The sequence below is a fragment of the Coregonus lavaretus genome (assembly GCF_964263955.1).
Source record: "Coregonus lavaretus genome assembly, contig: HAP1_SCAFFOLD_933, whole genome shotgun sequence".
Classification (NCBI taxonomy): Eukaryota; Metazoa; Chordata; class Actinopteri; order Salmoniformes; family Salmonidae; genus Coregonus; species Coregonus lavaretus.
In genome coordinates this window covers 112647-138669 of record NW_028160863.1, presented here as the reverse complement: position 1 = coordinate 138669, position 26023 = coordinate 112647, and the positions used below count along the sequence as shown (strand labels likewise).

At 44.8% G+C, this 26023-nt stretch overlaps 1 protein-coding gene across 1 annotated transcript; it reads left to right on the top strand.

Annotated features, from left to right (window-relative positions):
• Positions 1 to 475: 475 nt before the first annotated feature.
• On the top strand, positions 476 to 21727 carry LOC311121369 (uncharacterized protein; the record flags this gene model as incomplete). Its single annotated transcript, XM_084195871.1, has 12 exons — positions 476 to 1134; positions 1579 to 1674; positions 9485 to 9718; positions 9823 to 9982; positions 10108 to 10167; positions 10404 to 10909; positions 16804 to 17394; positions 17818 to 17913; positions 20302 to 20535; positions 20638 to 20775; positions 20934 to 20982; positions 21219 to 21727. The coding sequence occupies exons 1-12, from the start codon at positions 538 to 540 to the stop codon at positions 21725 to 21727; spliced, it is 3270 nt and encodes a 1089-aa protein (XP_084051997.1). The 5' UTR covers positions 476 to 537.
• Between the last annotated feature and the right edge of the window lie 4296 nt (positions 21728 to 26023).

The following is a 26023-nucleotide window of genomic DNA, read 5'->3' as shown; positions in this document are numbered from 1 at the left end:
ATTTCGCTACACCTGCAATAACATCTGCTAAATATGTGTATGCGACCAATAATTTGATTGGATTTTTGAAAGTGTTACATCATTCTCAATCCGCGTTGCGTTGTGCCTAAGAACAGCCCTTAGCTGTGGTATTGTATATTGGCCATATACCACACCTCCTCAGGCCTTATTGCTTAAGTAGAACACATTAGCGTATTATAAGGCATTATAAAGGTCATTAAAATAATTATACATATGTTCTTCATAGAAACTGTTATCCTTTATATATTCTAACAACTCACATTTTAAGATTCATTATTTCATTTGTTCCATGTTAAGGACTGTAACCTAGGAACAAAACTATTTGTCTCCCTCTTCCTGTTGCATGCAGTTCCTCTCTCTCTTCCTCCCTTCTTCTAACCCTTCCCTCCCTCCTTTTAACCCCACCCCTCTGGCAGAACCAGGAAGTCCCTCCCCTCCACAAACTCTATTCTGAGGAAACGAAACTGATCTGAGTCTCTGTGTCGTCTGTCTGTGTGAGAGTGAACAACCGTCCAAATGGCTCAGCAGGGAGTTCTGCTGGACCAGGACCAGTTCTGTTGTTCTGTCTGTCTGGATCTACTGAAGGAGCCGGTCACTACTGCCTGTGGACACAGTTACTGTAGAAGCTGTATTGAGGACTGCTGGGATCAGGATGTTCTGAAAGGTGTCTATAGCTGTCCTCAGTGCAGAGAGACCTTCACTCCAAGGCCTAATCTGAGGAAAAATAACATGTTGGCTGAGTTGGTGGAGAAACTGAAGAAGACAGGACTCCAGGCTGCTCCCCCTCCTGCTCTGTGCTATGCTGGACCTGGAGATGTGGCGTGTGATTTCTGCACTGGGACCAGAAAGCAGAAAGCCCTCATGTCCTGTTTGGTGTGTCTGGCCTCTTACTGTGAGACTCACCTCCAACCTCACTATGAATTTCCTGGTTTCAAGAAACACAAGCTGGTCAAAGCCACCGCACAACTACAGGAGAAGATCTGCTCTCATCATGACAAACTGCTGGAGGTTTTCTGTCGTACCGATCAGCAGTGTATCTGTTATCTGTGTACAATGGATGAACATAAAGGCCATGATACAGTGTCAGCTGCAGCAGAGAGGACTGAGAAACAGGTAAGACCAGAACTACTTGTTGGTGACTGTCTGATAAACAAAGAATTAAAGATACAGTAGGAACTAAGGCTGTTTGAATATGAGATCATTCAAATTATCCACGGCAGAACAGATATGAACACAAACCTTGATTATATAGATATGTTAACCCAGATTCTCCAAATGTATCACCATTTTCTAAAGTCAAACACCATTATCAAACACCATTATCATTCGTTATCAAACACCATTATCATTCGTTATCAAACACCCAATCAGCTCCCCCTGTTTTGTGCACTGTTAAAACTATAATCATTCACATAACAATATAATAATATAATTTCACACAGACACTTCCTCAACATATTAATCCCTATCTTCTATGGGCCCTATGTCCCATTACTATACTATTGATCTACTGGACAAATAAAGCTTGATAGCTCATTGAAGAGTGATTCTCCACAGAGGCAGCTGGGGATGAGTCAGCAGAAAGTCCAGCAGAGATTCCAGGAGAGAGAGAAGGACCTGAAGGAGCTCCAACAGGCTGTGGAGTCTCTCAAGGTGAGTATTGTTGACCAGAGGAGACACACCATTTCACTTCTCTACTCCAGTCAGAGAGAGAGAGGGGCCCCTATCCAATCCCACTGGCCCCACTGTTGGGAACAGGCTGTCTGGACCCCTTTCAGAGAATAGACGGCTTAATGTAACCGGCGGGATATGAACCCGGGTCTACTGAGGAGAGAAACCAACATCTTGACTGTTTCACCAAGAGGTCATTCCCCATTAGGCTGACACTGATTTTGACGTCGCAAGAGGGGTTACCTCATCACATAACCTTGAGTAACCATGAAAGACTCAAGTCCCCTATACATTAACATGGAGCTCTCTCTCTCTCTCTCAATTCAATTGAATTCAAAGGGCTTTATTGGCATGGGAAACATGTTTACATTGCCACAGCAAGTGAAATAGATACTAAACAAAAGTGAAATAAACCACCAGAAATTAACAGTAAACATTACACTCACAAAAGTTTCAATGGAATAGAGACTTTCAAATGTTATAATTCAAGTGAAAACCGAGTGAGCCGTGCGCCAGACCGAGTTCTGGAGGTGAAATGGAAATGAATGAGGGAGAGTTAAGTGAGGTAGAAGGTGTGGTGAAGAGCTCAGAACCAGAGCCTGGCATCAATGGACATGATAAAGAAGAATCTGGTGCAGTAGGAGTTACATTGTTGGAGAAAGTGGATCCATACCTTTTGGTAGATCCATTTGTAGTTTCAGGGTGGGTGGGAAAGGAGGTGGGTGCAGTTGAATCAGTGAAGGTAACCTGTAGTGGACTTGGGATATTTGTTTGTGTTTCTTCTGACCAGAGGGACTGGGCGCTCCGTGTCACGCAACTTGGGTCAAGATCTGTTTCTTGCTTTGCTCTTAGGAACAGGGAACCATTGAAAGGAGTGATTTCTGGGGTAGCGTTAAGTGTGGAAGTGGAGCAATTCAAGTTTAAGCTTCCTGGTGTTTGTGATATCCGCCGTTTGGTGCAACACAGACCCGGTGGTGAGCGTGGTGAAACAGAGGAGTCACTGTCAGTCCTTTTGAGTTTTGAGTCTTTACCCAACAAAGTCATGGTAGGATATATCAGTTATCCTGTTAGAGCTTTTGTGGCGAATCCACTGCTTTGTTTCAGGTGCAACGTTTATGGTCAGCAGTTTGTAGGAGGGAGATCCAAGATGTGGGAAGATTTGGGCATACAAGATTAGACTTCAGAGGAGTTACAGGGTGTGTTGAGTGGTGGTGTCCCGTCCTCCCAGGCCGTTGGCATGGTGCAGGAGCAGATAGGGTCAAAGTAGTGGAATGGGGTAGTGGGTATTTAATGAGTGTAGGGTAAGTAGGAAGGTTTTTAATTAAATGTTCCTTTCCCCTTTTCCCATTTTGTATCACAAAGTAAAATAGATTTATATTATAGTCCAGTTGGGGCGGTAATGCAACATATTGGATGCCAACCGCCGTTAAACTCCAAAGAAGAAGAACCGTTATATTATGTCTATGTACAGTATTATAACGATGTTCATGTCTCTCTCATTCATTAACTTGTGCTCTCGGCTGGGTGCCAAGCTGAATCCGTTAAACATGTCTGTTTTCATAGACAAGTGTTTGTTTCTTAACAAACCTCAAGGTTACACAGGGGAGGGGTGGAACACAGGGTTTGCTAGCACAGATAGTTTTGGGTGTTTCTAGTGTGGGGATCATCAGTTATAGGCTACAAGCAGCAATATGATTGATAGGTAGGACAGGTATTGAACCCAAATAATCCCTACTCAGATGCGCTAACCTCAACCCTAGTAAACATGCATTATAAAAACCTTCTATATAAAATTATCTCATATTGGGAGTAAATAGCCTCTGAATAGAAAAGAAAAAACACTGCATCTTCCAAACCACCAATAAATGACATAATGCAACCGTCGCGGTTAGCATATTTACCTCAACATGCCCCTCGCTTGCCTGAGAAGGCAGAGTGCTCGATGCTGGTTGATGAATTTGACAATTAATGTACTAGGAAAATACGTTTTTGTCGACCAGAGGTGACTGAATTAATGTTTAGGCTTATTGATAATCATTATAGTAATGAAGTATAATTTCAAAACATGAAAGTTGTCAAGTGGTGGTGGTACCAGGAGGGAGGAGAGTAGAGCAGGGTCAAGTGGTGGTGGTACCAGGAGGGAGGAGAGTAGAGCAGGATCAAGTGGTGGTGGTACCAGGAGGGAGGAGAGTAGAGCAGGGTCAAGTGGTGGTGGTACCAGGAGGGAGGAGAGTAGAGCAGGGTCAAGTGGTGGTGGTACCAGGAGGGAGGAGAGTAGAGCAGGGTCAAGTGGTGGTGGTACCAGGAAGGAGGAGAGTAGAGCAGGGTCAAGTGGTGGTGGTACCAGGAGGGAGGAGAGTAGAGCAGGGTCAAGTGGTGGTGGTACCAGGAGGGAGGAGAGTAGAGCAGGGTCAAGTGGTGGTGGTACCAGGAGGGAGGAGAGTAGAGCAGGGTCAAGTGGTGGTGGTGGTACCAGGAGGGAGGAGAGTAGAGCAGGGTCAAGTGGTGGTGGTACCAGGAGGGAGGAGAGTAGAGCAGGGCCAAGTGGTGGTGGTACCAGGAGGGAGGAGAGTAGAGCAGGGTCAAGTGGTGGTGGTACCAGGAAGGAGGAGAGTAGAGCAGGGTCAAGTGGTGGTGGTACCAGGAGGGAGGAGAGTAGAGCAGGGTCAAGTGGTGGTGGTACCAGGAGGGAGGAGAGTAGAGCAGGGTCAAGTGGTGGTGGTACCAGGAGGGAGGAGAGTAGAGCAGGGTCAAGTGGTGGTGGTACCAGGAGGGAGGAGTATAGAGCAGGGTCAAGTGGTGGTGGTACCAGGAGGGAGGAGAGTAGAGCAGGGTCAAGTGGTGGTGGTACCAGGAAGGAGGAGAGTAGAGCAGGGTCAAGTGGTGGTGGTACCAGGAGGGAGGAGAGTAGTGCAGGGTCAAGTGGTGGTGGTACCAGGAGGGAGGAGAGTAGAGCAGGGTCAAGTGGTGGTGGTACCAGGAGGGCGGAGAGTAGAGCAGGGTCAAGTGGTGGTGGTACCAGGAGGGAGGAGAGTAGAGCAGGGTCAAGTGGTGGTGGTACCAGGAAGGAGGAGAGTAGAGCAGGGTCAAGTGGTGGTGGTACCAGGAGGGAGGAGAGTAGAGCAGGGTCAAGTGGTGGTGGTACCAGGAAGGAGGAGAGTAGAGCAGGGTCAAGTGGTGGTGGTACCAGGAAGGAGGAGAGTAGAGCAGGGCCAAGTGGTGGTGGTACCAGGAGGGAGGAGAGTAGAGCAGGGTCAAGTGGTGGTGGTACCAGGAGGGAGGAGAGTAGAGCAGGGTCAAGTGGTGGTGCGCAGGCCGTGGAGAAAGCGGTGGTGGGGAGGGTTGCAGCTGGGCTACATGAGCTGAGGCAGGTTTCTGTAGTAACAGAGACTCCGGTGGGCGAAGGCAAATATTGCCTGTCATTGGGGAAGAGGCTCTGATCAGGGGGGAAGTGCAGGGGGGCAGAGACTGGGAAGGAGGAGGACGGTACCGTGCCAATGGAGGAGGAGGAAGAGGGGGGAGGTGAGTCTGCGGGAGCGGAGGACAAGGCGTCTCGTTTTCAGACGGCTCATTGGATCCAGAGCTGACAGCCAGTCAGGCTGAGGGACCAGTATATACGCTGAGAGAACTTTCTAGGTTCCTGATGGAGACTAAAGGGGAAAAAGAAGGTTCTGCTGGAGTCTTATTTGATTGATCCTGGAAGGTTTGTAAGGTCAGTACAACACGTGATGAAGAATGAGGGGTTTAGTGTCCTCTCACCCAGGAAGCGGTATAGGCTGAGAAAATGGGTCATGGGTTCTTATAATAATAATATAATATGCCACTTAGCAGACGCTTTTATCCAAAGCGACTAACAGTCATGAATGCATACATTTTTACATATGGGTGGTCCCGGGGATCAAACCCACCACCCTGGCATTACAAGCACCATGCTCTACCAATTGAGCTACAGAGGACCACATTTAGCAGATGCTCTTATCCAGAGCGACTTACAGTTAGTGAGTGCATACATTTTCATACTGTCCCCCCATGGGAAACGAACCCACAACCCTGGCATTGCAAGCACCATGCTCTACCAATTGAGCTACAGAGGACCACATTTAGCGCTTGTAATGCCAGGGTAGTGGGTTCGATCCCCGGGACCACCCATATGTAAAAATGTATGCACATGACTGTAAGTCGCTTTGGATAAAAGCGTCTGCTAAATGGCATATTATTATTATTATTATTATCCTGGGTGTTCTCAGTTTCTGCTCACAGACCTTTCCAAACTCTCTCTGTCACAGATAAATCAAACAGACATTTCCCTGGCCTTTCACAAACTCTCAGCTGCTGTCTCTCAGACGGTCTTAAGGGCATGTCTTCAGAATCTGCTTAAATTGATGTTTTTTTCTGGCATTGCTGCTTTATGGGCTTCTCTACTGGTTTCTGATTGTGGTGATTTCCCTCCCACCTCTTATGGAGATTTCACGGTTAGACTTCCTTAACATGAACGGCGGCAAAGACTGGGGGAATATGTAAACCAAAAACATTTAAATGCCATGGCAGAAATCTTAGTGCAGGGGTAGCAAAAGAGGTGTGTAAGGGTAGGTTGTTAGTGTTTAGAGCCCAAATAATGACCTTGTCTTTGCTTTCATCAATGTGTCTGCACCTGGTCCTCTGTAGCTCAGCTGGTAGAGCACGGCGCTTGTAACGCCAGGGTAGTGGGTTCGATCCCCGGGACCACCCATACACAACAAAAAAAAATATATATATATATGCACGAATGACTGTAAGTCGCTTTGGATAAAAGCGTCTGCAAAATGGCACATTATATTATATTATAGTACAGGGCTCAGTTCTCTGTTTCACCAGAGGGGTTGGAAAAACAGAGTGGGGAAACCAAGAAAATCCCTTGTTTTACGTTTGTCTGATGGGTGGGTAACTTCTGTTGTGGGGAGATGAGGGAGCCTGATGGGTGGGTAACTTCTGTTGTGGGGAGATGAGGGAGCCTGATGGGTGGGTAACTTCTGTTGTGGGGAGATGAGGGAGCCTGATGGGCGGGTAACTTCTGTTGTGGGGAGATGAGGGAGCCTGATGGGTGGGTAACTTCTGTTGTGGGGAGATGAGGGAGCCTGATGGGTGGGTAACTTCTGTTGTGGGGGAGATGAGGGAGCCTGATGGGTGGGTAACTTCTGTTGTGGGGAGATGAGGGAGCCTGATGGGTGGGTAACTTCTGTTGTGGGGAGATGAGGGAGCCTGATGGGTGGGTAACTTCTGTTGTGGGGAGATGAGGGAGCCTGATGGGTGGGTAACTTCTGTTGTGGGGAGATGAGGGAGCCTGATGGGTGGGTAACTTCTGTTGTGGGGGAGATGAGGGAGCCTGATGGGTGGGTAACTTCTGTTGTGGGGGAGATGAGGGAGCCTGATGGGTGGGTAACTTCTGTTGTGGGGAGATGAGGGAGCCTGATGGGTGGTTAACTTCTGTTGTGGGGGAGATGAGGGAGCCTGATGGGTGGGTAACTTCTGTTGTGGGGAGATGAGGGAGCCTGATGGGTGGGTAACTTCTGTTGTGGGGGAGATGAGGGAGCCTGATGGGTGGGTAACTTCTGTTGTGGGGAGATGAGGGAGCCTGATGGGTGGGTAACTTCTGTTGTGGGGGAGATGAGGGAGCCTGATGGGTGGGTAACTTCTGTTGTGGGGGAGATGAGGGAGCCTGATGGGTGGGTAACTTCTGTTGTGGGGAGATGAGGGAGCCTGATGGGTGGGTAACTTCTGTTGTGGGGGAGATGAGGGAGCCTGATGGGTGGGTAACTTCTGTTGTGGGGAGATGAGGGAGCCTGATGGGTGGGTAACTTCTGTTGTGGGGAGATGAGGGAGCCTGATGGGTGGGTAACTTCTGTTGTGGGGGAGATGAGGGAGCCTGATGGGTGGGTAACTTCTGTTGTGGGGAGATGAGGGAGCCTGATGTGTGGGTAACTTCTGTTGTGAGGAGGTGAGGCTGTGGAGTTGTACTCTGATTTATAGAGGGCAGAACTCTGTGGGCCTCTGTAGCTCAATTGGTAGAGCATGGCACTTGTAGTGCCAGGGTAGTGGGTTCAATCCCCGGGACCACCCATATGTAAAAATGTATGCACATGACTGTAAGTTGGTGTACGAGGGGGCGTCTTCTGCTTAGGTAAACTGGGGAAAGAGTGAGGCTCTGTTATGTGGGGCATGGAGGGACAGGGCACCTCCGCAGCTTCCAGGGGGGTTGCAGTGGGGCTGTGAGTGGCTCAAGATGCTTGGGGTGTATCTGGGCTCGGAGGGTTGGGATAGGAAGAACTGGGAAGGAGTGTCACAAGCGGTGGTGTCGAGGCTGACGAAGTGGAGGTGGCTCATCTCCCAAGTGGCATACAGAGGGAGGGTGCTGATCATCAACAACTTGGTGGCATCCTCTCTATGGCTTAAATTGGCCATTCTCAACGCCCCCGGTGGTCTGCTTGTGGACCTGCAGCGCAAATTAGTAAACATTTTCTGGTCAGGGTGGCAGCGTTCTGACTCAGCAGCACAGAGGATACTGTACCGTACGGAGGTGGGCTGGAGGGAACCAGCATGTGCTCTGTTGAGGAGGGCTGGCGGTTTGGGGCTGGATCAGCAGCTCTTCATCATGCGGCAGGAGAGACTCAATACAGCAGGGGTCTCTGATTTCTATGCTGCAGTACTGAGGGATGGAGCAGCCTGAGGAGGGGCCACCACCGTTTCCACCACTGCAAGTGACAGCAGAGACTGGGGACTGGCAGGAGAGTCCGGAGGACTTACTGACGTTTAACACTCTGAGCCTGGGGGAGTTTGAGGAGGTGGGGGGTAAGGTGCTGTACACCCTCAGTGTCAAGGTTAGACACCTCAGGAGCTTAGCGGGAGTGAAGGGGTGTTAGATTAATTTGGATTTTAAGTATAATGACTAAAGGATTTCACCCCAAACACAGTATAAATGTTAGAATTATCATGTAGTGTCAACCCACTAACAGAAGGAGCGGTACTAACCATTCAAGGGGGAAGGCGGAAACTGTTTAGAAAAGTCACCTAAAGGTGGGAGGAGTCAAGTCCAGGAGGTATAAAATCGTCTGTTTGTGTCATTGGCGGAAGAGCTCTCTCCATGAATAAAAATACAGATAAGACTTGTGGGTTGTGGACCTTGAATCATTGATGATTAAAACCAGAGCCTTACAACCTCTGGTAATGATTCAAGCTTAGGTTGAATTAGAGATAGAAATTCACATGACAAGGGGCATCAGTGGCAGGGGGTTGTGGGGGCTGAGAGCATGGCAGGGTATAGGTGGAGGGTGCTCTATAAGCTCCCAGTGCTGGAAAGGTCAGGGGTCGTCCAGTGGAGGGTATTACATGGAGCCCTGGACACCAATACCTGGTTGGCTCGGGTTGACCTGGGAGTTGGGGAGGGGTGTCCGTTTTCTGCAATGACAGACTGTTCATCATGTTTTTTCTGTGTTGCCAGGGTAATGCCATTACTGTTGACGCCTTAGGCTTGAGTTTGAGTTGTACAAAATGATCAACAGTGTGGAGATGTTTCAGGAGGTATGGGGGCTCAGGGGGGCTGTCTGTACAGCTGGAGAGGAGGGGTTGGATGGACGGTTGGAATGTGGTGCTGGATGGTGTATTGTACTGTGGTGTTGGGTACTGGATAATGTGATTGTGTAGAGGTTGTGGTGTCACGCAATGTGCTTTTAGGGGTGGGGGTGTTAGTGTAATGAGGATGGCTCATTAAAGTAAGACAAGTCAGTCTCTCTCTCTCTCTCTCTCTCTCTCTTAACAGCGCTCTGCACAGGCAGCAGTGGAGGACAGTGATAAGATCTTTACTGAGCTGATCCGCTCCATTGAGAGAAGGCGCTCTGAGGTGAAGGAGCTGATCAGAGCCCAAGAGAAGGCTCAAGTGAGTCAAGCTGAAAGACTCCTGGAGCAACTGGAGCAGGAGATAGCTGAGCTGAGGAAGAGAAGCACTGAGCTGGAGCAGCTCTCACACACAGAGGATCACATCCATTTCCTCCAGGTAACTCAACTGCCTTGATACATGTAATATGAAACTAAAACTCAATGTGAAACTCTCAATCATTTGGTTCTGTTCTCTCGCTCTCTCTCTCTCTCTGTCTCTAGAGTTATCAGTCTCTCTCCAGTACCAGTGTATCTTCAGACTTACCCAGCATCGTTGTCCGTCCTCTTCAGTACTTTGGAGATGTGAGTAAGACTGTGTCTGAACTGAGAGAGAAACTAGAAGATGTCCTTAAAGGAGAATGGACCAAGATCTCCACTACAGGTGTGTTGAAAATAATAAGAACATCAACTTTAGACCATTGAAAGTTCCCTACTAGTCATATACATGTGGAATATGGTGTGATGATAACATTCCCTCTCTCTGTGAATGTGTTTGTGTGTCTGTAGTGAATATAGTGGATGTTGTACTGCCTCCAGAGCCCAAGACCAGAGAACAGTTCTTACAATGTGAGTCTCTTTATTCTGAAGTAACTAACAGTCTCTTTTTACTGACACTCCTAACAATCCCTCTAGAAATATATAGCAATAGTAGATCTAATCAAAGACTGGGTATCTATCTGACTCCTCATATTTCTCTGATTTGATCTCTGCTGTGCTCTAATCAAAGACAGGGTAGATACAGTATCTGACTTAACTTATTGTTCTAACTCCCCTCATTGGTCTCTGCTCTGCTCTTCTCCCAGATTCCTGTCAGCTCACACTGGACCCAAACACAGCAGGCACACACCTCTCTCTGTCTGAAGGGAACAGAAAGGTGACCGATACAGGCCAAGTCCAACCATATCCTGTTCATCCAGACAGATTCACTAACTACTGCCAGGTTCTGTGTAGAGAGGGTCTGTCTGGACACTGTTACTGGGAGGTGGAGTGGAGTGGGGAGTGTGTTTATACAGCAGTCTCATATAAAGACATCAGCAGAACTGGGACAGATGGTAGATTTGGATACAGTGACAAGTCCTGGAGTTTACTGTGTTATAGTGGTGGTTATTGGTTCAGACACAATAATGTTGTGACTAAAGTATCAGGCCCTCAGTCCTCCAGAGTAGGAGTGGACCTGGATCACAAGGCAGGTAATCTGTCCTTCTACAGTGTCTCTGACACAATGACCCTCCTCCACAGAGTCCAGACCACATTCACTCAGCCCCTCTATCCTGGGTTTTATCTCTGTGGTACTGCTGAGCTGGTTAAACTGTAGTAGGGTCCACATAGATACTAGTCATGCTGGTGTAGTCTATAGCTGAGCTGGTTAAACTGTAGTAGGGTCCACATAGATACTAGTCATGCTGGTGGTGATGGTCCCCAGATATAATACTCTGTTTTTCTGTACAATTATTTTTGTCTGACTGATTTAATCTTCAGAGTTTAATTAAAACTTAACGTATTTTTATCAAATGCAATGTTTTAATTGGCTACATTTACATTAATTATGATGTTTGCTGTTAATGTATGTTGGTTTTCATTCAGAACCATTGAAATGTTTTCTCAATTGGTTCTCTGTCTCAATGTAATTATCCTCAGTATCATGGAACAGGTAGTGTTACTTACTTGCTAATTGAACTATATGGGCCGGTTTCCCGGACACAGATGAAGCCTAGTCCTAGACTAAAAAGCGTGTTCAATGGAGATGTCCGGGAAACCGGCCCTAAATTTGGCATCTTTTATTCTCCCATACTGCTCAGTCAAGCAACATTAAACATGTCCAGCAGGTGGTGCTATTAACCAAACAATAAAAACAGCAGATATCTTGACTTGTCACTCAGTATATCAGTAATGTTCAGAATTGTACTTTAATATAATTGGAGATTGATGGTCTTTTTAATCCACTATCTAGAGTCAGGAACAGATGAAGTTAGGTCTGCTACTGTTCAGTTATTAAATATGATTCATGGTGATGGGAAATAAAAAATCCATCTAGTAGCAGTTTTCCTTTGCTATTTATTCCAAGGTGTGTCTTTAACTTGTAAATGGATTGTGTTGAAGCTGGCATGTGGTGTGGATGATAGAATAGAGTGAATAGAGGAGAGGAGAACATCATATTTACATTTTACGTCATTTAGCTGACGCTCTTATCCAGAGCGACTTACATTATTATTTTCATACTGGCCCCCCGTGGGAAACAAACCCACAACCCTGGCGTTGCAAACACCATGCTCTATCAACTGAGCTACCTCCCTGCCTGCCATTCCCTCCCCTACCCTGGACCAATTGTGCGCCGCCCCATATGTCTCCCGGTTGCGGCCGGCTACAGCAGAGCCTGGATTCGAACCAGGATCTCTAGTGGCACAGCTAGCACTGCGATGCAGTGCCTTAGACCACTGCGCCACTCGGAAGACAGATAAGATAGAGAGACAATTCATACCCAGGGGAGTTACTGACTCTGGCCCAAATGACACCCTGTTCCCTACGTAGTGCACTAGGCTACTTTTGACCAGATCAAAAGTAGTGCACTACATAGGGAATAGGGTGGAGATTGGAGATTTGCTCACTGGCATTAGAATATTAGAATATCATACTGTAATGTTAGTGGTTGCCTCATTAGAATATCATACTGTAGTATTATTGGTTGCCTCATTAGAATATCATACTGTAATGTTAGTGGTTGCCTCATTAGAATATTAGAATATCATACTGTAATGTTAGTGGTTGCCTCGTTAGAATATCATACTGTAATGTTAGTGGTTGCCTCATTAGAATATTATACTGTAATGTTAGTGGTTGCTTCATTAGAATATCATACTGTAATGTTAGTGGTTGCCTCATTAGAATATCATACTGTAATGTTAGTGGTTGCCTCATTAGAATATCATACTGTAATGTTAGTGGTTGCCTCATTAGAATATCATACTGTAATGTTAGTGGTTGCCTCATTAGAATATCATACTGTAATGTTAGTGGTTGCCTCATTAGAATATCATACTGTAATGTTAGTGGTTGCCTCATTAGAATATTAGAATATCATACTGTAATGTTAGTGGTTGCCTCGTTAGAATATCATACTGTAATGTTAGTGGTTGCCTCATTAGAATATCATACTGTAATGTTAGTGGTTGCCTCGTTAGAATATCATTGTAATGTTAGTGGTTGCCTCATTAGAATATCATACTGTAATGTTAGTGGTTGCCTCGTTAGAATATCATACTGGAATGTTACAGTGAGGGAAAAAAGTATTTTTATCCCCTGCTGATTTTGTACGTTTGCAAACTGACAAAGAAATGATCAGTCTATAATTTCAATGGTAGGGTTATTTGAACAGTGAGAGACAGAATAACAAAACAAAAATCCAGAAAAACGCATGTCAAAAATGTTATAAATTGATTTGTATTTTAATGAGGGGAATAAGTATTTGACCCCTCTGCAAAACATGACTTAGTACTTAGTGGCAAAACCCTTGTTGGCAATCACAGAGGTCAGACGTTTCTTGTAGTTGGCCACCAGGTTTGCACACATCTCAGGAGGGATTTTGTCCCACTCCTCTTTGCAGATCTTCTCCAAGTCATTAAGGTTTCGAGGCTGACGTTTGGCAACTCGAACCTTCAGCTCCCTCCACAGATTTTCTATGGGATTAAGGTCTGGAGACTGGGTAGGCCACTCCAGGACCTTAATGTGGTTCTTCTTGAGCCACTCCTTTGTTGCCTTGGCCGTGTGTTTTGGGTCATTGTCATGCTGGAATACCCATCTACTTCCCTCAACCAGGGCATTGAAAATCACCCAAGATTTGACGGTACATGGCCCCGTCCATCGTCCCTTTGATGCAGTGAAGTTGTCCTGTCCCCTTAGCAGAAAAACACCCCCAAAGCATAATGTTTCCACCTCCATGTTTGACGGTGGGGATGGTGTTCTTGGGGTCATAGGCAGCATTCCTCCTCCAAACACGGCGAGTTGAGTTGATGCCAAAGAGCTCCATTTTGGTCTCATATGACCACAACACTTTCGCCCAGTTCTCCTCTGAATCATTCAGATGTTCATTGGCAAACTTCAGACGGGCATGTATATGTGCTTTCTTGAGCAGGGGGACCTTGCAGGCACTGCAGGATTTCAATCCTTCACGGCGTAGTGTGTTACAAATAGTTTTCTTGGTGACTATGGTCCCAGCTGCCTTGAGATCATTGACAAGATTGGTAGGCTGATGGATGCCACATTGGCAAAGGTGTCATCATTCTCCTCAATGGCCTGCTTTATTTCAGACAGACGTATGTCATTCCTGGCCCTCACCATTTCCACCACTGCCCACTCCTGCTGGTCGGTTTAGCACACGACCACCACTATAGGGTCTTCTGTCAATTCTGAGGGTAGAACAAAAGTATACTGTCAGTAGATCATACTGTAAGAATACTGGAACATGTTTTGTGAATTTACTAAGAGTTGTGAAACTTTACCACACACTTGTGAAAATAGTACCAAGACAACACTGGGGAACAGGTTGTCTGGAATCCAGTAACAGTGGAAATTGACCCCCTCCTCTCTCTCTGTGAGTTATCAGTGCTCTGTACAGGTAGAAGCTAGTAAGTATGAGACAATCTTTACTGAACTGATCGGGTCCATTGAGAGAATACTCACTGAGGTGAAAAGGTTGATTAGAGGCCAGGAGAAGACTACAGTGAGACGGGTTAAAGGACTCCTGGAGCAACTGGAGCAGGAGATAGCTGAGCTATGGAAGAGAAGCACTGAGCTGGAGCAGCTCTCACACACAGAGGATCACATCCATTTCCTCCAGGTAACTCAACTGCCTTGATACATGTGATATGAAGTTGCATTTTTTAATAGTGACAGAATTCGAAATGTCTCCTGAGCTGAAGACCAAAGAAGAGTTGTCCCTCTGTAAGTGATATTCAAACACCCTCTCAAAGACAACATACATGTTCTTTCTTTTACTTATTGGGTTTTGTTGTTCATCAGTCAGACGTCCTCCAGCTGACATTGGATCTGAAAACAGCTCATCCAGAACTCGGCCTGTCTGAGGGAAACTGGAAGGTGACAGCCACTGATAAAGCTCAGCCCTATCCTGACTACTGGAGACAGCTGCTGTGTAGAGAGGGCCTGTCTGGAGTCTGCTACTGGGAGGTAGAGTGGAGCGGTGGATGGGTTGAAATAGCAGTGTCATATAGAGGGATCATCAGGAAAGGAAAGGTCCCAGAGTCTACATTTCTAGGTAACAGTCAGTCCTGGACTTTGGAGTGCTATCCCCCCCCATTGTAGGGTTTGGCACAATGCTAATAAAACAGAAATATCTGTCCCCTGGTCCTCCAGAGTAGGAGTGTACCTGGACCACAGGGCAGGTACTCTGTCCTTCTACAGCGTCTCTGACACAATGACCCTCCTCCACAGAGTCCAGACCACATTCACTCAGCCCCTTTATCCTGGGTTTGGGATTGGTACAAAATCATATCTCAATAATTACCAGTAGGTACAGATGATTTCAACCATTTCAGACATGTTGATGCAGAGCTTCTGGGTTATTAACAGTCTTCCGGTAGGCCTATGATCTGGTTCAATTCCCCTTTTTTAACGTTATTGTAAAAATAAAAATAAAAGCCTGGTCCCAGATCTGTTAGTGCTCTTGCTTAACAGATGGCATGATGGCACATACAGACTGACACTCAGGCTTCAGACTTTTACTGTCTACCTGATCACCTCTTGGCTGTTGCAATCCTCTGGAAATGGGTCTCTTTTTCTCTTGATGTAAACTGTAGTACTGGCAAACCAGTCAAATCAGAAACTCTACGTAGCAGTATATCCACAGGGGGAGGAAGTGCAGGGAGATGCCTCTGATATGACTGGGTGTCAGGTGGAAGGAGATCACAGAGCCTGGAACAGAGAAGAGAGGAAGGCTGGGAAGAGAAAGAAGCATTCATTTGGTTCAAACGTCTCTTGTCTGTCTCTAATACACCAGTAGGGGGCAGGTACACCAGTAGGGTGTGTGTGTGTGTGTGTGTGTGTGTGTGTGTGTGTGTGTGTGTGTGTGTGTGTGTGTGTGTGTGTGTGTGTGTGTGTGTGTGTGTGTGTGTGTGTGTGTGTGTGTGTCTTTCTCTGTGTGTGTTTGTGTGTGTATCTGTGCCGTGTGTGTGTGTGTGCTTACTGATGACTCTGGCGTGGGAGAAGGGTGTTTTCTCCATAGACAGGTAGCAGGAGGTGACACACTCCATGAGAGGGGCCAGCAGCAGCAGAGGTAGGATGCTGATGACGTTCATGGCACCGATGGGCAGGAGGAAGCTGTTCAGGTGCAGGTTAGAGGTCATGGTCTGAATGTAGTAACTTGATGGAATCTGTGGGAGAGGTCAGGGTAACAACAGATTCTAGGACAACTTTATGGAGCATAAATAAACATTATAGATTTGCCAGTTTTACCCCCAACATCTGAAAAATAATGTATTTGGACTTTCCACTGAAAACAAACAATGACCTGAAAATGTTCTAAAAATCAATGAAGGAAGTTTCTACAGATGAAGGAAGTTTCTAACTAGCATTAGCGCTATGAAGTCTATAGTAACTGCTAGCATGCCATAGACTTCCAGTCATTGCTCTAACGCTAGTTGGCATTGGCTCCCAAAACGACCTCTAACTTCCTTCATACAGGATGCAGAGACATTAAAATGGTGTCCCTGAGTTCATCTGACTCTGGGGAAATAGATAAAGGGCTTCACTGCCTAAATCCCCAAGAATCCCTTTAAATTGAGTTTTTCAGTGATTGCAATTATTAATTTTTGCATTTACATTTACATTGTAATCATTTAGCAGACACTCTTATCCAGAGCGACTTTTAATTATTGCAAAATGTGAATCACAATTTTAAAAAATGGTATAGAAAAGTATTTAGTATTTTGAAATGTTTAGTTCAGCCCAGTGTGATTCAAATGACAAAATACTCAAAGTCATTAAAATACGTATTTCAAATAGATGTAAGAGAAATACTGAACATCTCTGGCTACTACCCAACACTCTGTCACACTTCCTTATCAAAGAAAACACACCCCCTCTACATACAGAGTACACAGTCAATAGGAAGCCCCTCCCTGTCCTCTGGTGTAGAGTTCCATGAAACAGAAAGTTATCTTTGACACTGCCATTGCTTAACCTATGGGAGAGAGCACCAAAATGGCAGAGAATCGGGAACTGTTCTGTTGCTCCATCTGTCTGGATCCACTGAAGGATCCAGTGACTACTGCCTGTGGACACAGCTACTGTATGGGCTGTATTAAAGAAAGCTGGGATCAGGATGATCTGAAAGGGTTCTATAGCTGTCCTCAGTGCAGAGAGACCTTCACTCCAAGGCCTAATCTGAGGAAAAATAACATGTTGGCTGAGTTGGTGGAGAAACTGAAGAAAACAGGACTCCAGGCTGCTCCCCCTCCTGCTCTGTGCTATGCTGGACCTGGAGATGTGGCGTGTGATGTCTGCACTGGGACCAGAAAGCAGAAAGCCCTCATGTCCTGTCTGGTGTGTCTGGCCTCTTACTGTGAGATTCACCTCCAACCTCACTATGAATCTCCTGCTTTCAAGAAGCACAAGCTGGTCAAAGCCACCGCACAACTACAGGAGAAGATCTGCTCTCATCATGACAAACTGCTGGAGGTTTTCTGTCGTACCGATCAACAGTGTATCTGTTATCTGTGTACAATGGATGAACATAAAGGCCATGATACAGTGTCAGCTGCAGCAGAGAGGACTGAGAAACAGGTAAGACCAGAACTACTTGTTGATGACTGTCTGATAAACAAATAATTAAAGATACAGTAGGAACTAAGGCTGTTTGAATATGAGATCATTCAAATGATATCGATCCACGGCAGAACAAATATGAACACAAACCTTGAGTATATTGTGTTTGCTCCCAATGTATCACCATTTTCTGAAGTCAAACACTATTATCATTCCGAATGCCCTTTTAGGAGTTCAAAGTTCAGTCTCAACCCCTTGATACATGTACGTCTACCATAAAAACTAGAATCATTCACATAGCAACATTTAAATATCTTATGGTAAAGGGACTTCCTCAAGATTTTAGACCTTCCTCTCTATTGGCCCTATGTCCCATTACTATACTATTGATCTACTGGACAAATAAAGCTTGGTAGCTCATTGAAGAGTGATTCTCCACAGAGGCAGCTGGGGATGAGTCAGCAGAAGGTCCAGCAGAGATTCCAGGAGAGAGAGAAGGAGCTGAAGGAGCTCCAACAGGCTGTGGAGTCTCTCAAGGTGAGTATTGTTGACCAGAGGAGACACACCATTTCACTTCTCTCCTCCAGTCAGAGAGAGAGAGAGAGAGAGAGGGGCCCCTATCCAATCCCACTGACCCCACTATTGGGAACAAGCTGTCTGGACCCCTTTCAGAGTATAGACTGCTTAATGTAACCGGCGAGGTGGGGACAGCTGAAGGGGGAGTTTGAGTCTCTCTGTCAGTGATGGGATGTAAGGCAAGCCCAGAGCTAGATTTCCGTGTTGAGAGAGATGGATGCTCCCAGCTCTTTCTTTTTGGGGTTGGAAAAACAGAGTGGGGAAACCAAGAAGATCCCTTGTTTTATGTTTGTCTGATGGGCGGGTAACTTCTGTTGTGGGGAGATGAGGGAGCCTGATGGGTGGGTAACTTCTGTTGTGGGGAGATGAGGGAGCCTGATGGGTGGGTAACTTCTGTTGTGGGGAGATGAGGGAGCCTGATGGGCGGGTAACTTCTGTTGTGGGGAGATGAGGCCGCGGCTGTGGAGTTGTACTCTGATTTATAGAGGGCATAACTCTGTGATCCTGGTTGTTCTCAGGTTCTGCTCACAGACCTTTCATACTCTCTCTGTAACAGAGAATTGACATTTCCCTGGCCTTTCACAAACTCTCAGCTGCCGTCTCTCAGACGGTCTGCCTCTGATTTAAAAAAAAAAAAAGGCCTGGGGAATTATTTTACAGGACGTGTTGTGTGAGTGCGTCGGGGTGGGGGAGCTGTCGCTAAGCTGTAGACGGGAGGCTTTGACTCTCCTGCCCAAAATAGGGATTTGAGCGACATAAAGAACTGGAGGCCTGTGGCATTGCTCTGTTTGGACTATAAGGTCTTTACCAACGTCCTCGTTAACAGACTGAAGTCCCACCTGGACTCTATTGTACAGAAGGACCAAACGTACTGTGTACCAGGACGCTCAAACACAGACAATCTGTTCATAATCAGGAGAAAGCCTTTGATAGGGTGGACCATGAATATCTGTTCAATGTGTTGTTTTGGTTGTGGGGAGAATTTTGTGGCCTGTGTTCAAATGCTGTACACTGGGGCTTCATGTATGGTCAAGGTGTGGGGAGGGCTCAGTAGGCCAGTCTGGGTAGGGAGGGGCATTCACCAGGGATGCCCACTGTCAGGGCAGCTATACACTCTTGTTATTGAGCCCTTTCTGGGCCTGCTACGCAGGAGGCTACAGGGAGTGTGGGAGCCAGGCATAGGGTTGGGGACAGGCATAGCAGTGTCAGCATACGCTGATGACGTCTGTGTTGGTTAGGGATGAGCAGAACCTAAAGGCCCTGGAGAATAGTTTGAGGGTGTACGAGGGGGCGTATTCTGCTTAGGTAAACTGGGGCAAGAGTGAGGCTCTGTTATGTGGGGCATGGAGGGACAGGGCACCTCCCATCTTCCAGGGGGGTTGCAGTGGGGCTGTGAGTGGCTCAAGATGCTTGGGGTGTATCTGGGCTCGGAGGGTTGGGATAGGAAGAACTGGGAAGGAGTGTCACAAGCGGTGGTGTCGAGGCTGACGAAGTGGAGGTGGCCCATCTCCCAAGTGGCATACAGAGTGAGGGTGCTGATCATCAACAACTTGGTGGCATCCTCTCTATGGCTTAAATTGGCCATTCTCAACGCCCCCGGTGGTCTGATTGTGGACCTGCAGCGCAAGTTAGTGAATTTAAATTAGTGCACGCAAATTAGTGCACCTCCGCAGCTTCCAGGCATTCTGCTTGTGGACCTGCAGCGCAAGTTAGTAAACGTTTTATGGTCAGGGTGGCAGCGTTCTGACTCCCTCAGTGTCAATGTTAAACACATCAGGAGCTTAGCGGGAGTGAAGGGGCATCAGTGGCAGGGGGTTGTGGGGGCTGAGAGCATGGCAGGGTATAGGTGGAGGGTGCTCTATAAGCTCCCAGTGCTGGAAAGGTCAGGGGTCGTCCAGTGGAGGGTATTACATGGAGCCCTGGACACCAATAGCTGGTTGGCACGGGTTGACCTGGGAGTTGGGGAGGGGTGTCCGTTTTCTGCAATGACAGACTGTTCATCATGTTTTTTCTGTGTTGCCAGGGTAATGCCATTACTGTTGACGCCTTAGGGTTGAGTTTGAGTTGTACAAAATGATCAACAGTGTGGAGATGTTTCAGGAGGTATGGGGGCTCAGGGGGGCTGTCTGTACGGCTGGAGAGGAGGGGTTGGATGGATGGTTGGAATGTGGTGCTGGATGGTGTATTGTACTGTGGTGTTGGGTACTGGATAATGTGATTGTGTGGAGGTTGTGGTGGCACGCAATGTGTTTTTAGGAGTGGGGGTGGGGGTGTTAGTGTAATGAGGATGGCTCATTAAAGTAAGACAAGTCAGTCTCTCTTTCTCTCTCTCTCTCTCTCTCTTAACAGAGCTCTGCACAGGCAGCAGTGGAGGACAGTGATAAGATCTTTACCGAGCTGATCCGCTCCATTGAGAGAAGGCGCTCTGAGGTGAAGGAGCTGATCAGAGCCCAAGAGAAGGCTCAAGTGAGTCAAGCTGAAGGACTCCTGGAGCAACTGGAGCAGGAGATAGCTGAGCTGAGGAAGAGAAGCACTGAGCTGGAGCAGCTCTCACACACAGAGGATCACATCCATTTCCTCCAGGTAACTAAACTGCCTTGATACATGTGATATGAAATTAAAACTGAATGTGAAACTCTCAATCATTTGGTTCTGTTCTCTCTCTCTCTCTCTCTCTCCCTCCAGAGATATCAGTCTCTCTCCGGTACCAGTGTATCTTCAGACTTACCCAGCATCGTTGTCCGTCCTCTTCAGTACTTTGGAGATGTGAGTAAGACTGTGTCTGAACTGAGAGAGAAACTAGAAGACGTCCTTAAAGGAGAATGGACCAAGATCTCCACTACAGGTGTGTTGAAAATAATAAGAACATATACTTTAGACCATTGAAAGTTCCCTACTAGTCATATACATGTGGAATATGGTATGATGATAACATTCCCTCTCTCTGTGAATGTGTTTGTGTGTCTGTAGTGAATATAGTGGATGTTGTACTGCCTCCAGAGCCCAAGACCAGAGAACAGTTCTTACAATGTGAGTCTCTTTATTCTGAAGTAACTAACAGTCTCTTTTTACTGACACTCCTAACAATCCCTCTAGAAATATATAGCAATAGTAGATCTAATCAAAGACTGGGTATCTATCTGACTCCTCATATTTCTCTGATTTGATCTCTGCTGTGCTCTAATCAAAGACAGGGTAGATACAGTATCTGACTTCACTTATTGTTCTAACTCCCCTCATTGGTCTCTGCTCTGCTCTTCTCCCAGATTCCTGTCAGCTCACACTGGACCCAAACACAGCACACACACTCCTCTCTCTGTCTGAAGGGAACAGAAAGGTGACCTATACAGACCAAGTCCAACCATATCCTGTTCATCCAGACAGATTCACCAACTACTATCAGGTTCTGTGTAGAGAGGGTCTGTCTGGACGCTGTTACTGGGAGGTGGAGTGGAGTGGGTGGTGTGTTACAGCAGTCTCATATACAGACATCAGCAGAACAGAGACAGATGGTGGATTTGGAGAAAATGACAAGTCCTGGAGTTTACTGTGTTATAGTGTTGGTTATTGGTTCAGACACAATAATGTTGTGACTAAAGTATCAGGCCCTCAGTCCTCAAGAGTAGGAGTGTACCTGGATCACAAGGCAGGTACTCTGTCCTTCTACAGTGTCTCTGACACAATGACCCTCCTCCACAGAGTCCAGACCACATTCACTCAGCCCCTCTATCCTGGGTTTTATCTCTCTGGTACTGCTGAGCTGGTTAAACTGTAGTAGGGTCCACATATATACTAGTCATGCTGGTGTAGTCTATAGCTGAGCTGGTTAAACTGTAGTAGGGTCCACATAGATACTAGTCATGCTGGTGTAGTCTATAGCTGAGCTGGTTAAACTGTAGTAGGGTCCACATAGATACTAGTCATGCTGGTGTAGTCTATAGCTGAGCTGGTTAAACTGTAGTAGGGTCCACATAGATACTAGTCATGCTGGTGTAGTCTATAGCTGAGCTGGTTAAACTGTAGTAGGGTCCACATAGATACTAGTCATGCTGGTGTAGTCTATAGCTGAGCTGGTTAAACGGTAGTAGGGTCCACATAGATACTAGTCATGCTGATGTAGTCTATAGCTGAGCTGGTTAAACGGTAGTAGGGTCCACATAGATACTAGTCATGCTGGTGTAGTCTATAGCTGAGCTGGTTAAACTGTAGTAGGGTCCACATAGATACTAGTCATGCTGGTGTAGTCTATAGCTGAGCTGGTTAAACTGTAGTAGGGTCCACATAGATACTAGTCATGCTGGTGTAGTCTATAGCTGAGCTGGTTAAACTGTAGTAGGGTCCACATAGATACTAGTCATGCTGGTGTAGTCTATAGCTGAGCTGGTTAAACGGTAGTAGGGTCCACATAGATACTAGTCATGCTGGTGTAGTCTATAGCTGAGCTGGTTAAACTGTAGTAGGGTCCACTTAGATACTAGTCATGCTGGTGTAGTCTATAGCTGAGCTGGTTAAACTGTAGTAGGGTCCACATAGATACTAGTCATGCTGGTGTAGTCTATAGCTGAGCTGGTTAAACTGTAGTAGGGTCCACATAGATACTAGTCATGCTGGTGTAGTCTATAGCTGAGCTGGTTAAACTGTAGTAGGGTCCACATAGATACTAGTCATGCTGGTGTAGTCTATAGCTGAGCTGGTTAAACTGTAGTAGGGTCCACATAGATACTAGTCATGCTGGTGGTGATGGTCCCCAGATGTGATGATTCATTCTGCTCTGTTTTTATGTACAATGATTTGATTGATTTGATCTTCAGAAGATGTTATGAATTACAATTCAATGCATTCATATTATTTGTAAGTGCAACGTTTTAATCTTATATATTCACATTAATCATGATGTATGCTGTTAATGTATGTTGGTTGTCATTCAGAACCATTGAAATGTTTTCCCAATTGGTTCTCTGTCTCAATGTAATTTTCCTCAGTATCATGGAACAGGTAGTGTTATTTACTTGCTAATTGAACTATATGGGCCGGTTTCCCGGACACAGATGAAGCCTAGTCCTAGACTAAAAAGCATGTTTAATGGAGATGTCCGGGAAACCAACCCTAAATTTGATATATTTTATTCTCCCATCCTGCTCAGTCAAGCAACATTAAACCTGTCCAGCAGGTGGTGTTATCAATCAAACAATAAAAACAGCAGATATCTTGACTTGTCACTCAGTATATCAGTAATAATCAGAATTGTACTTTAATATCATTGGAGATTGATGGTCTTTTTAATCCACTACCCAGAGTCAGGAACAGATGAAGTTAGGTCTGCTACTGTTCAGTTATTAAATATGATTCATGGTGATGGGAAATAAAAAATCCATCTAGTAGTAGTTTTCCTTTGCTATTTATTCCAAGGTGTGTCTTTAACTTGTAAATGGATTGTGTTGAAGCTGCTATGTGGTGTGGATGATAGAATAGAGTGAATAGAGGAGAGAAGAGAGGAGGAGAGGAGAACATCATATAGAAGACAGATAAGATAGAGAGACAATTCATACCCAGGGGAGTTACTGACTCTGGCCCAAATGACTCCCTGTTCCCTACGTAGTGCACTAGGCTACTTCTGACCAGATCAAAAGTAGTGCACTACATAGGGAATAGGGTGGAGATTGGAGATTTGCTCACTGGCATTAGAATATTAGACTATCAAACTGTAATGTTAGATGTTGCCTCATTCCAATATTAGAATATCATACTGTAATGTTATTGGTTGCCTCGTTAGAATATCATACTGTAATGTTAGTGGTTGCCTCATTAGAATATCATACTGTAATGTTAGTGGTTGCCTCGTTAGAATATCATAATATAATGTTAGTGATTGCCTCATTAGAATATCATACTGTAATGTTAGTGGTTGCCTCGTTAGAATATCATACTGTAATGTTAGTGGTTGCCTCATTAGACTATCATAATGTAATGTTAGTGGTTGCCTCGTTAGAATATCATAATATAATGTTAGTGGTTGCCTCGTTAGAATATCATACTGTAATGTTAGTTGTTGCCTCATTAGAATATCATACTGTAATGTTAGTGGTTGCCTCATTAGAATATCATAATGTAATGTTAGTGGTTGCCTCTTTAGAATATTATACTGTAATGTTAGTGGTTGCCTCATTAGAATATCATACTGTAATGTTAGTGGTTGCCTCATTAGAATATCATACTGTAATGTTAGTGGTTGCCTCGTTAGAATATCATAATATAATGTTAGTGGTTGCCTCATTAGAATATCATACTGTAATGTTAGTGGTTGCCTCATTAGAATATCATACTGTAATGTTAGTGGTTGCCTCATTAGAATATCATAATATAATGTTAGTGGTTGCCTCATTAGAATATTAGAATATCATAATGTAATGTTAGTGGTTGCCTCATTAGAATATTAGAATATCATACTGTAATGTTAGTGGTTGCCACAGAATATCATAATGTAATGTTAGTGGTTGCCTCATTAGAATATCATAATGTAATGTTAGTGGTTGCCTCGTTAGAATATTAGAATATCATACTGTAATGTTAGTGGTTGCCTCATTAGAATATCATACTGTAATGTTAGTGGTTGCCTCATTAGAATATCATAATGTAATGTTAGTGGTTGCCTCATTAGAATATTAGAAAATCATACTGTAATGTTAGTGGTTGCCTCATTAGAATATTAGAAAATCATACTGTAATGTTAGTGGTTGCCTCGTTAGACTATCATAATGTAATGTTAGTGGTTGCCTCGTTAGAATATTAGAAAATCATACTGTAATGTTAGTGGTTGCCTTGTTAGAATATCATAATGTAATGTTAGTGGTTGCCTCATTAGAATATCATACTGTAATGTTAGTGGTTGCTTCATTAGAATATCATACTGTAATGTTAGTGGTTGCCTCGTTAGAATATCATACTGTAATGTTAGTGGTTGCCTCGTTAGAATATCATACTGTAATGTTAGTAGTTGCCTCATTGGAATATCATACTGTAATGTTAGTGGTTGCCTCATTAGAATATCATACTGTAATGTTAGTGGTTGCCTCGTTAGAATATCATACTGTAATGTTAGGGGTTGCCTCATTAGAATATCATACTGTAATGTTAGTGGTTGCCTCATTAGAATATCATACTGTAATGTTAGTGGATGCCTCGTTAGAATATCATACTGTAATGTTAGTGGTTGCCTCATTAGAATATTAGAATATCATACTGTAATGTTAGTGGTTGCCTCATTAGAATATCATAATGTAATGTTAGTGGTTGCCTCATTAGACTATCATAATGTAATGTTAGTGGTTGCCTCGTTAGAATATTAGAAAATCATACTGTAATGTTAGTGGTTGCCTCATTAGAATATCATAATGTAATGTTAGTGGTTGCCTCGTTAGAATATTAGAATATCATACTTTAATGTTATTGGTTGCCTCATTAGAATATCATAATGTAATGTTAGTGGTTGCCGCATTAGAATATCATAATGTAATGCTAGTGGTTGCCTCATTAGAATATTAGAATATCATACTGTAATGTTAGTGGTTGCCTCATTAGAATATTAGAATATCATACTGTAATGTTATTGGTTGCCTCATTAGAATATCATAATGTAATGTTAGTGGTTGCCTCATTAGAATATTAGAAAATCATACTATAATGTTAGTGGTTGCCTCATTAGAATATTATAATATCATACTATAATGTTAGTGGGTGCCTCGTTAGAATATCATACTGTAATGTTAGTGGTTGCCTCATTAGAATATCATACTTTAATGTTAGTGGTTGCCTCATTAGAATATTAGAATATCATACTATAATGTTAGTGGTTGCCTCATTAGAATATCATACTGTAATGTTAGGGGTTGCCTCGTTAGAATATCATACTGTAATGTTAGTGGTTGCCTCATTAGAATATCATACTGTAATGTTAGTGGTTGCCTCATTAGAATATCATACTTTAATGTTAGTGGTTGCCTCATTAGAATATCATACTGTAATGTTAGTGGTTACATCATTAGAATATCATACTGTAATGTTAGTGGTTGCC